Raw genomic sequence first — 12,483 nt, 5'->3', positions numbered from 1 at the left:
AGCCTTACGAGGCTTCCAGTTGTTGCCAGCACTGACCCCCATACCAGCCAAGGAACCAGCTCCCTCAATGGTGGCACCGCTCCTCAAGCGCCTCAATACACTCATCGGTGCCTTATCGACTCCTCTGCCACCGGACACGCTGGCATCGAGTCATCCATCAAGGCCTCCGCAGGTCCCGATTCCAGTACCGGGTTCCTCTGAGGAGGAAGGATCAATTCCCAAGCCATGTCCCTCCACGGAAACCGTCGATGCCAGAGCCCATGCCAGGGCCATCGGGGCTACCGGTACCCAAGCGCACCTCATCTGTCCTGATGCCGGTGCCGGTGCCGATTCCATCGATGCCTTTCTGCCCTCTCGGCTTTAGCATGCTTCCTCCATCGAGAGTTCCACTGGAAGATGGCGAAAGTCCCTATAATCCATGGGGTAGTGCATCCTCAGATAATTCATCACAGACATCAGAGCCTTAACTGCCGAAGGAAAAGGTGAAGATCTCCTCCAAAAGACCTCTCCTTTGCCAGTTTTGTCAAAGAGATGTCTGATACTGTACCTTTTACACTGGTCTCTGAGGAAGATACTCGCCATAAAATGTTGGAGGTCTTACAATTTGTAGATGCTCCAAAAGAAATAATGGCAATACCGGTACATGAAGTTCTTTTGGACCTCATGCACCGCCTGTGGTAACATCCAGGTACGGTACCCCCAGTCAATAAAAAGACAGATGCTACCTACCTGGTTCAACAAGCCCCAGGTTTTCAAAAGAGTCAGCTGCCCCACCACTCTGTCGTTGTGGAATCAGCTCAGAAAAAGGCTAAACAATCACGTCCACATTCTTCTGCCCCTCCTGGTAAAGATCAGAAAGCATTGGATGAGTTGGGACGAAGGATTTTCCAAGGGTCCATGTTGATATTGTGAATTGCAGCATATCCAACTATACATGACCCAATATAATAGAAATCTCTGGAAACAAGTCCAAGAGATTGCAGAGACACTACCATAGCAACAACAAGAAGCCTTAAGAACATAAGAAATTGCCATGCTGGGTCAGACCAAGGGTCCATCAAGCCCAGCATCCTGTTTCCAACAGAGGCCAAAACCAGGCCACAAGAACCTGGCAATTACCCAAACACTAAGAAGATTCCATGCTACTGATGCAATTAATAGCAGTGGCTATTCCCTAAGTAAACTTGATTAATAGCCATTAATGGACTTCTCCTCCAAGAACTTATCCAAACCTTTTTTGAACCCAGCTACACTAACTGCACTAACCACATCCTCTGGCAACAAATTCCAGAGCTTTATTGTGCATTGAGTGAAAAAGAATTTTCTCTGATTAGTCTTAAATGTTCTACTTGCTAACTTCATGGAATGCCCCCTAGTCCTTCTATTATTCGAAAGTGAAAATAACCAAGTCACATCTACTCGTTCAAGACCTCTCATGATCTTAAAGACCTCTATCATATCCCCCCTCAGCCGTCTCTTCTCCAAGCTGAACAGCCCTAACCTCTTCAGCCTTTCCTCATAGGGAAGCTGTTCATCCCTTTATCATTTTGGTTGCCCTTCTCTGTACCTTCTCCATCGCAACTATATCTTTTTTGAGATGCGGCGACCAGAATCTTACACAGTATTCAAGGTGTGGTCTCACCATGGAGCGATATAGAGGCATTATGACATTTTCCGTTCTATTAACCATTCCCTTCCTAATAATTCCTAACATTCTATTTGCTTTTTTGACTGCTGCAGCACACTGAGCTGACGATTTTAAAGTATTATCCACTATGATGCCTAGATCTTTTTCCTGGGTGGTAGCTCCTAATATGGAACCTAACATCGTATAACTACAGCAACGGTTATTTTTCCCTATATGCAACACCTTGCACTTGTCCACATTAAATTTCATCTGCCATTTGGATGCCCAATCTTCAAGTCTTGCAAGGTCCTCCTGCAATGTATCACAGTCTGCTTGTGATTTAACTACTCTGAATAATTGTCCTCCATCCTACAAAAATGAATGGAAGCAGGTAAACATGAAGTCAGAGCTGCCTACAATTCTTTTGAAACAGCATCCAGAGTCTCTGCAGCAGGCATCAGTGCTAGACACTGGGCCTGGCTTAAGGCCTCAGACTTACGCTCGGAAGTGCAGGTCAAACTGGCAGATCTACCCTGTACAGGAGACAACCTGTTTGGGGATAAGATCCAGGACGCAGTGGCCCAGTTAAAGGACCATCATGAGACCCTGTGCCAGTTGTCAACTGTCTCCCCAGATGTTCCCTCCATAGCCCGCAGGGCCACGCATAGCAACATATAGAAACATAGAAATGACGGCAGAAAAAAACCAGTCGGCCCATCCAGTCTGCCCAGAAAGCTCCCACACTTATTTTCCCATACGTATCTGTTTCACCAACCACCAATTTCAGGGCCCTCGTTGGTAACTGATTCAAGTTTCCTTCCATTCCCTGCCGTTGAAGCAAAGAGCAATGCTATATATGCATTCAAAGTGATGTATCAGGCTTAATTGATTTAGGGTAGTAACCGCCATAATAAGCAAGTTACCCCCACGCTTATTTGTTTACCCCGATTTTGAAGTTCAGTCCTTCACAATAGAGAACCCAAGAAACAATTCTACAGGCCAAGCAGATATTACCCTCCTGCATCCCGTGCACGACCGGCTCAAGCACCTCAGAGGGGACATGCGTGCCAAAGTAGAACATCTAGACCGCAGCCAGCTCCACAAGCTGGCCTCGCGTCTGGATTTTGACACTTTCCCAGAGAGCAGCAGCCTTATTCCAACAAACTGGCATCCAATCACCACGGACCAGTGGGTACTGTCCATCGTAACCCATGGTTACCATCTAAATTTTTCAAAAATACCCCTGGACTTCCCACCCAATCCATCCTGGAGTTGGAACGACCACACAGGAAAACTCGAGTCAGAGCTCTCAACCCTTTCGGACTTGTCCCGCTTCCTGAAAGGGGTTAATCAACTCTGACCACCCCTAAAGTGGCCGGTGCCTCTATGGAATCTCAATCTAGTATTAAACTTCCTAGCTGGGGCTTCCTTCAGACCAACACGTGGTCTGTCACTGCGCCTCTTAACATTGAAGACTGCATTCCTGGTGGCAATATGTTCAGCTCGTCGCATCTCCAAACTACAGGCACTATCCTTTCGGGAACCGTTCCTTAGGTTCACGCCTGGAACCATACAACTGCGCACTGTCCCCTCCTTCCTACCGAAAGTGGTTTCCGAGTTTCACTTGAGCCAAACCATCTCGCTACCATCTCCGGATGAACATAAGGACTTGGAAGACTCACGCCTTCTTCGCCATCTAAATGTCGGTAGACTCCTGGTGAGATACCTGGAAAGATCGGAACCGGTGCGCAAAACGGATCGCTTGTTCCTTCTTCAAGGCGGGAAGAAACAAGGAGAAGCGGCTTCGCGGGCGACCATAGCCCGCTGGATCAAAGAAGTAATCAAGGCAGCCTACATAGAGGCAGGAAAGCCCTTACCTCTACAAGTTAAGGCTCATTCTACAAGGGCCCAGGCAGTCTCTTGGGCAGAAACTAAGCTGCTGTCACCCGCCGAGATCTGTCAGGCGGCGACATGGTCCTCAATACACACCTCAAGGTTCTACCTTCTATGGATGTTCAGGCCCGAGAAGACGCAGTCTTCGCAAGGGCAGTATTAAGTGGGCCACGGGCAGCCTCCCACCCTGTCCAGGAGTAGCTTTTCTACATCCCATTGGTCCTGAGTCCATCTGGCTACACGCTAGGAAATGGAGAAATTACTTACCTGATAATTTTGTTTTCCTTAGTGTAGACAGATGGACTCAACATCCCGCCTATAGCTACCCCGGAAAAGGAGAACCTCTGATAACAAACCTCGAGACTAAGCAAATACTGGTAAGCCGCAGCCTACCCCTAGTTCAAAACACCCACAGTTTGTCCAGTGTCGGCGTTAATTGATTGAGTGCACTGGCAGTCTCCAGTTTGGAAATTAGTTGAATCAGTTCAAGTTTTACTCAAGTTGAATCAAGTTATTTAAGCAAAGATATATCCACAAGGGCTTTTCGAAGAGAATACTGAAGAGCTGAGGTTACTACAGGGGTATATCTAGAGTGACTTCAGCTTTGAAATCTGTCTCCGTCTCCCATCTGCTGGCAGAAGAGCACAATACCCATTGGTCCTGAGTCCATCTGTCTACACTAAAGAAAACAAAATTATCAGGTAAGTAATTTCTCCATTGGTGGACGTTGCTGAAATTTGCTTGCAACCAATTTGGAGAACTGATGGAGCAAGTGTAAGTAGTCCATCCTTATTCCATCGTTCTGCCAAAACGGAACAAGTGTCAATTTTTACAATTTTCTTTAGGTTCTATAGTAGGCTGACAGAGAGGTTTCTGGGTATCAAATATAAACAAGTTATTCAAGGCATGAAAAACATTGGGTTTGCGAGACTCTTGTGACAGGGAGTTAACATAATGTTGCTCCTGTAGATAAGAAAACAAATGAGAAGTAGGTAACCCATAGAGATCTCTCAAGCCCTGAAACGTGAGAATTGCCCTTTCCCTATCAAGGACATGCCCCAATTGAATGATACCCTCGATCAGCCCAAAAACAAAAGACAGCAGATTGTAATCCCGGAGTTTAGTGTAACTGGATTTAAAAAAAGGTTTGGATAAGTTTCTGGAGAAATCCATAAACTATTAATGAATAGGAAATAGTCACTACTTATTGCCAGAATTAGTAGCATGGGATCTATTTAAAATTTGGGTATTTGCCAGGTACTTGTGACTTGGATTGGCCACTGTTGGAGACAGAATTGGCTTGATGGACCCTTGGTCTGACCCAGTATGACATTTCTTATGTTCAGTTTTTTTCCATAATAAGGTGGTTCTGCTAACTCACCCCAAGTTCCTTCCAAAAGTGATATCTGTGTTACACATTAATCAAGCTGTTATGCTACTTACATTCTTCCAGTTCTATGGGCACAGAAGAGGACAGGCTGTTCACTCCTTGGACTGTAAGAGAACACTGGTGTATTACCTAAAGAGGATTTGACCTGACATTCAAACTTCTTGACTTTTCATGTCCTTTGATCCCAATAGATAGGGAAGGGCAGTTGCTGTAAACTAACTGTACAGTTGGGTGGCAGACTGTATTATACAATCTTATGCGTGGCTAGCTTACGGATTACAGACTCTGTCAAGATTCATCAGATGAGAGCCATAATGACTTCAGTGCCTCATCTAAGGGTCACTCCATTGAAGACATATGCAAAGCTGCTACTTGCTTATCTGTACACACTACTGTCTGGGCAGCATGACCCAAGGAGACAAACTTCAGACAAGCAGTTTTGCTCATTGTGTTTATCCATTAGTTCACTTGGTGAGGCCGGCTTGATTTAAGTGATTGTTCTATAATACAACCCTTAGCTTGGGACTCCCCACACATTATAGCTAATCCATGCCTGCTTGTTAATGGAGAAATCAAGTTTGCTTACTTGTAGACAAGGCTCTTTATAGATGGCAGGATGAATTAGCTATACTTAATACCAGCCCCTCTCCTTGGAGAGCTGACTGTCTTGCTAAACTTTAACCTTTGGAAAAGACTGAGGGGCTCACCAAGCAATATGCACAGTAAAGTCTTTACTGCACTTTGGGTCCGTGTCGGCACTTTCGCTTTATGTCACCCATGTTATGTCTAGTTCATCCTGCTGTTTACGGACAATCCTGTTTACAGGTAAGCAATTATTTTTTTTTTTACCTGGTATGAATGCACATAAACTCAAGTATGCTGTTTTATACAACAGGATAACAAAACCAAAACTTGGCCTCCGAAGGCTCCATGGCAACACTCCTCGTTGCACACCAACACACTGTCCACGCAGAGCGCCTCCCTGTACCAGATGGCCAATCCAGTCAGCCAATGGAATGACACCATGCAAATTTTACAGTCACCAGTGTGGTCCTTGGCCAACGATTGTGCTCCATCCGCAGGGGTCTCCTCCAGTTTTGCCTATGCTCAGCAGCCACCATCGCAGCAGCAGCCGCCGCCGCCACCACAGGCTTCCCAGCACAAAGCGATGAATAAGGGCTTTAAACCTTTTCCAGTGAAACACGAGCGCAGACCATCCTACCTACATCAGTACTGACGGTGGCTCGGACTGGAGAGGTTCATCTTAGGGCCAAAACTGTCTTAGAAATGCTGTAGAATATCTGTTGTACTTGTTTACTGAGCTAAAGTCTGGTAATATTGTTTTATAAACCATGATGTGAATGAGTATTTCTGATTCCTTCTATACAGAAGTCCAGTGAAACTGGTGTACATAGGCTTTTCGATTCTCTTTTGCAGCGTTGAGCAAACAAGGCCAGTATGTTCGTTGCCAGGTAATACATGATGCAGCCTGAAACTGTGATGTAGAGATGCTTTTAAAAGGAACCCCAACTTTTTAAACAAATTGAAAGTATCATACAATACACTGTATTTTATAGCTATTTTTCATATAGATTTATAGTTGAACATCTCTTGCTACAATGCATTAACCTATTTTTTAAATAACAATGTAGTGGTCAGAGTTTTGCTCAACACTGGTCTGGTTAGATTTCTAATGGACATGTAAATCTTTGTATTCTAGGTAAGCAGTCTGTGGCAATTAATTTTTTGTAATATAATGGGGCAGCAGCTGTTAATATAAGTACCACAGAAGTATGTATGTTCTGTCACAAAGAGAATTGCAGAACTGAGTTTTGCAGTAATTATTTCAATATTAAATTAATGTAAATATAAGCCTAGCTGGAACCACCCTAATGTATCATAGCTGCCCTAGGGTGGGAAACAGCTTTATGTGGATATGTGAAATTGATTTTCAGATATTAAAATTTGATACATTATCCACATTGTGCTCCTTAAAACTGTAACAGTGGAAACTGATAAACTGCTTGAGTAATTAAAATGTCTTATTGCAGGAACTACAATTTAAAATAAAATCGTGAGCTGGCTCAAAAAAAGTAACAAATTTTAAAAGTATGAGTAGCAAATTAAAACCTTTTAATTTTTTTTCTTTAAAGAATTGCATCTAATGTAACTATTTACAGTCGTGTGCCATTAATCTAGCGCAGCCTGTGGAATTAGGAATATTCTTCCAACCAAAGTGGATACAGGAGAGCAAATGGTGCTTGAATTTGAAAAAAAAAAAGTAAGATTATATTATAGTTAATCCATTGTATATTAATAATCAAGGTTACAGAGGATTCTTTGTATAGTTACAGTTTATTTAAAGTTTCATATTTCATGTTTGAAAAATTAAAACTCCCCCCTATTTTCTGGTATAAAAGTATTGACAGTATTAATCTTATTTTTGTATTTTCTTAAATCATTATACCATTCTAATATATATATATATTATAGCAATCAGTAAAGTGGGTTCTTATTCATGTAAACATTTTTGCTCCATGAAGATAGCAGAAGCACATTTTATGTTTATTTTTCCATGTACTTAAACTAAGCATTTCTAAGGATACCAAAAACTACAGAACACTAAACCTAGAAAAACAAGCGGAGGTGTTAGAAGCCCATCCCATCTTTTTTCTGTTTGTAGGGCGATGGGCTGTTATTTGCAGACTTTTGTGCTGTTTGAGGATGCCAATGTTGCCTGTATTTGATACATGGTCACCATTTTTTCTGAAAATTCATACTTAACATGTTTACAGTTTGCTGCACATAGTTTTATTTTTTTTGTTTGTTTTTTTGTTTTTGTTTGGTTTTTTTTACTGTCATGTGTGTTGGTTTTTGTTTGTAATTCTGGATACTTTCTTAGTACACAGCAAATGTTTCTGCTTTGTTGCTAACCGGTTAAAGCTGTGCATCATTAACATATAATTACCCAAATCCCCCCTCCACGCAGACAAGTTATGAGGGATCAGAGCATGGTCTTGCATTTGACTAGGAAGATATATTTATACTGAACCTGATTTTTCCTAATAAGTGCCAAGCCACCATTCTACTCCATATTGTTCCCAGTTTACTGGTATTTTGAATTGTGGTTGTTTCTAAATTAGAGTGGTGTGCAGTCCAAGTTAAAACCATTTTTGTGTATTCATGTTTTAAGCATGTAGGTGCTATGTTTTCTGCTTCCAATTGTTCTGAACACTGGTAATTTAAACCATGTTGCACTTGGCAAATGTCTTGCCATAAACTGTATTTGTCATTTACAGTGCCAAGTGCAAGGGTTTGGTGCTTAGCTAACTTTACCCCTTAATTGCCGTGCTTTATGTGAATAGTTAAAAGCTTCTAAACTGGAACTGTACATTTTGTATTTTACTTTAAAGCTCCTGTAAGTAAAATAATTATATGCTTTATTAAAGATATACATTTAATAATATGGTGCCTTGTATGCAAAGTCTAATGTTAATTTCAGGATTGTCATTGAATGCAGCTTGTTTGTGTAACCATGAAAGGCTGGTATTTTAGAACCATACCTTTCTAAACAGTGGCAAAGATTATCAACTGAATAAAAAAACTATGCTTTATGCTAAACTTGTGGGAGTGTGTTATCCACTTTCTCATGCTGCTGTTGAAACCGACTTCTGTAAGTCCATTTCAGCTCAAGAACCACATTGGGAGCCCAGTCCAAGGGGAAACGGGATCCCACCAGAGGTGTGATGGACCAGCAGCACCATCACTTCCAGGCTAACAAGTGCTAGCTGATACAGACCAGAGTTTAGATTACTGCTTAGAGCAAAGTACTCTTCAGTTGATAATGAAAGATTTTCAGGAGCTGGCTGCTAAGTTCCTCAAGAAGCATATGGGATTTCCTAATAAGTTTTGCTATTCAGTAGTTTTTTTATTTTCCTAAGTAGCCCTTCTAAACATTAAATTCAGCAAGTAAGCCATCACTCTTATTTTGCCAAAGTAACTGATACTGCTGGAAGACTTCCTTAAAGCAATTAAAACATTTCTCTCTATTCATAGGCTTTTATCCCACTGCCTTTTCCCCTAGGGAACACAAAGCAGCTTACAGTATTTCAATACAATGTATAGTTAAAAAAAAATACAGCATTACATTTTACAAAATACAATTATCAAAATATAAAAATATATAAATAAAAGTGGGTCCACATGACAAATTTAGGGACTAAGAATTACGAATGAGGTAATCAAACAGCAGTAACCATTTTTATGTTCATATCTTTTTATTAAATTTTAAACTATAAGATACATACACAGAACGCATGATAGTGGCTTGCTTCTGCCCACTATCAGGCTAATGGATAATAAAATACCTCTCAAAATAGAATGACGATATTCGAACACTGCCTCCTACTACCCAACCCCCTTAGTATATAGAAATCGTACACAAGACACTTATCAGTAATATGTCACACCATCATAAAGCATCATGCTTGTTACTCTGTGTGGCAATGATTGTAGGTACATATCCCAAACTTAAAAAAAAATTGGCATCAGTGAGGGGTTTTCTGCCATTAGCCATTTATGCAAAACAGCTTTCTTTGCCAATATTATTACTTTCCATCCCCACAGTCTACTATATTTGTCCCTAAAAGGTATGTCCTTCACTTCATTAAGGAAAAGAGTTGTGGCATCCATTGACATTAACTTCCCTGTCACATTATGTATATAATTCTGGACTTTTTTTTTTTTTCAAAAACCCACTAATGAGAAGGCAAGACCAAAATCGGTGACCCAAAATACCTACTGCATTTTTACACACAATGCATTTATCAATCTGAGAAATGTTCAACAAGCTAGCATGTTTTGTGGAAAATAAAACCTCATAAAAATATACTGGGTTTCACAGAAAGCTGTGTTACTCATAAGAGATTTTATGCTTGCAAAGTATATTGCATATTGAAATGAACTCACCTCCAGATTCAATTCTTGTTTCTGATGGACCATAGATTAATAAATGTGAAAAGTGTTTCTTTTCCCATTAGAGGTTTGTAAAGAGATAAAATCATATGGTGGGTTGGGTCTTCAAGATCAGAAAGATCTATTACAAATTATGTATTCTTATGACATAGCTCCTGCCAGTCTAAAGAGTATTTAAATAGTGTTTAATTTTGTAGAAAATCAGAGAAGTGTTTGTGTTCCAGATCAAACTGGCTCTGCAGTTTTTTTATTTATTTATTTAGACTTTTTTTATATACCGACAACCGTTTGCACATCATATCGGTTTACAAGTAACTTAAAACTTTCCGGCAATGCCTTTACAGGGAACAATAACTATGTATACAAGAACTTACAACTAATACAGAAATGGAGTAACAATTTACAGGTTCGATAGCAATTTACAATGGCAATTTACAATTTCCAAGGTACAGTGGCATATAGTTAATAAACTGAGTAGAGAGCAGGGTAGACAATGGAAAGTTACGGGATGTATGAAGAAAAACATTAGGGTGGTAAAAATAGGTTTCAAAAAGGGGTGTTAACAGGAGGGGGAAGAGTAGGGTGGAATAAGCAGCAAATCGAAGTATTTGCACGGTGGGGAAGTAGCAGTGGATTGTACAAGGTTCTTCAAGGAAAAGTACTATACACAGCTCAGGGAGTCATCCGGACAGGGGTTAATGAGTGATGGGTATGCCTGTAGGAACAACCAAGTTTTTAGTTTTTTTTTTTTAATTTGGGTGTAGAGGTTTCGGTGCGTAAGTCTGGGGGCATGGAGTTCCATAGGGTCGGGCCGGCCAGGGAAAAGGCTCTGTTCATTGTGGAGGTAAGTTTAGTGGATTTGCTGGAGGGGGTCCGGAGTGTTCCTTGGAGGGCAGAGCGAGTTGGTCTAGCAGAGGTACAAGGAAGCAGAGGAGGGTTGATCCAGTGGGTATTTTCATTGTTAATGCTTTTGTGTATGATGGAGAGAACCTTAAACAGGATTCGGGATTGTATTGGTAGCCAGTGGAGCTTGATAAGAGTTGGAGTGATATGGTCACGTTTTCTGGAGTTAGTAAGGATACGTGCTGAGGCATTCTGTAAGAGTTGTAATGGTTTGGTATATGTGACGGGGAGGCCAAGGAGGAGTGCATTACAGTAGTCTATTTTGGAGAAAATAATAGACTGTAATACTGTGCGAAAGTCAGTGAAGTAAAGAAGGGGTCTGAGTTTTTTTTTATAGTTTGTAATTTGAAATAGCAGTCGCATAGGATAGATTTAATGAATGGTTTGAAAGAGAGCTGGTTGTCGATAAGGACACCCAGGCTGCGGTTGTGACGCGGTAGCGTAAGCAGGGGGAATGGAAGGTGGAGAATGTTTGGTGGAAATGATGAGGAGTTCAGTTTTTTGGGGGTTGAGAGCAAGGTGCATGTCAGTGAGTAGTTGGTTGATAGAGGTCAGGCATGATTCCCAGTTTTGAAGGGCGGTAAGGAGGGAGTCGGTAAAGGGGAATAGAATTTGGACGTCGTCTGCATAGATAAAATGTTTAAAGCCAAGATTGGTGAGGAGGGTGGTGAGGGGGAGCATGTAAATGTTAAATAGGGTGGAAGAGAGAGGAGCCCTGGGGAATACCTCGGTCAAGGCTAATTGGGTCAGATTCATTATTGTCAGAGGAGACGATGTAATGACGGTCTTGTAAGTATGATTTGATCCAGGAGAGGGCGATGCCGGAAATTCCAATATTACTGAGGATGTTGGTTAAGATGATGTGATTAACTATCAAATGCGGCAGAGATATCTAACATGGCAAGAAGACATGAGTTTCCTGTGTCCAATCCTTTGATAATGGTGTCAGTAAGGGATAGTAGCAATTTTCCGGTGCTCAGGTTTTTCCGGAAACCATATTGTGTGAAGGGAAGAATGTTGTGGTGTTCGAGGTAATCAGATAGGCGAGAATTGACTAATTTTTCTAAGATTTTAGATAGGAAAGGGAGATTGGAGATAGGTCTGAAATTGGCTAGATAGATGGGTCAAGGCTGGGTTTTTTAAGGATGGGTTTGACAACAGCTTGTTTTAGAATGTTGGGGACAGTGCCTTGTTCTAAGGAACGGTTGCAGATAGCGCAGAGAAGTTTGGCAATAGCTTTGGGAATAGCTAGGAGGAGTTTGGTAGGGATGGTTTCAGAGGGATGGGAGGAGGGTCTCATCTTTAAGATGTTTTCAATTTCAAGGGAAGAGGATGAGTCAAAGGATAAGAGGGTTGCTGAGAGATTGAAAGTAGGCAGTGTCACAGTGTTTGGGTTAGACGAGAAGCGTGCAGTGAGAGTAGAGACTTTGATTTGGAAGAAGTGTGCAAGTTCATTGCAGCGATTTTTTGAGGTGGGTGCTAGTGGTTGTGTGGAGGTGGGGCTGGTGAGGTTGGAGATCATCGTGAAGAGTGCCTTGGGATTGTATTGGAATCTATGAATCTTTTTGGCGAAATATTCTTGTTTGGTTGAGAGCGTGGCTTTCCTGTATTGGTGCATGAGTTGGTAGTAGGCAGATTTGGTTGCAGGGGAGGGATGTTTGCGCCAGCACCTTTCTGAGGTTCTGAGGAGGGTTTT

At 41.6% G+C, this 12,483-nt stretch overlaps 1 protein-coding gene across 2 annotated transcripts in view; it reads left to right on the top strand.

The window, feature by feature from the left end:
* Positions 1–8,535, top strand: part of KIAA0355 (KIAA0355 ortholog) — a 288,245-nt gene extending 279,710 nt beyond the window's left edge. For both annotated transcript variants that reach the window (XM_029608369.1, XM_029608370.1), the window contains exon 14: positions 5,806–8,535. In XM_029608369.1, coding sequence (XP_029464229.1) covers positions 5,806–6,147 — 342 coding nt within the window. In that variant the 3' untranslated portion in view covers positions 6,148–8,535. The remainder of the gene's footprint in view (positions 1–5,805) is intronic.
* Positions 8,536–12,483: the final 3,948 nt, after the last annotated feature.

The sequence above is a fragment of the Rhinatrema bivittatum genome, chromosome 7 (genome assembly GCF_901001135.1).
Source record: "Rhinatrema bivittatum chromosome 7, aRhiBiv1.1, whole genome shotgun sequence".
NCBI lineage: Eukaryota > Metazoa > Chordata > Amphibia > Gymnophiona > Rhinatrematidae > Rhinatrema > Rhinatrema bivittatum.
The sequence above is the reverse complement of the archived record's forward strand: the minus strand, read 5'-3'. Positions and strand labels throughout refer to the sequence as shown.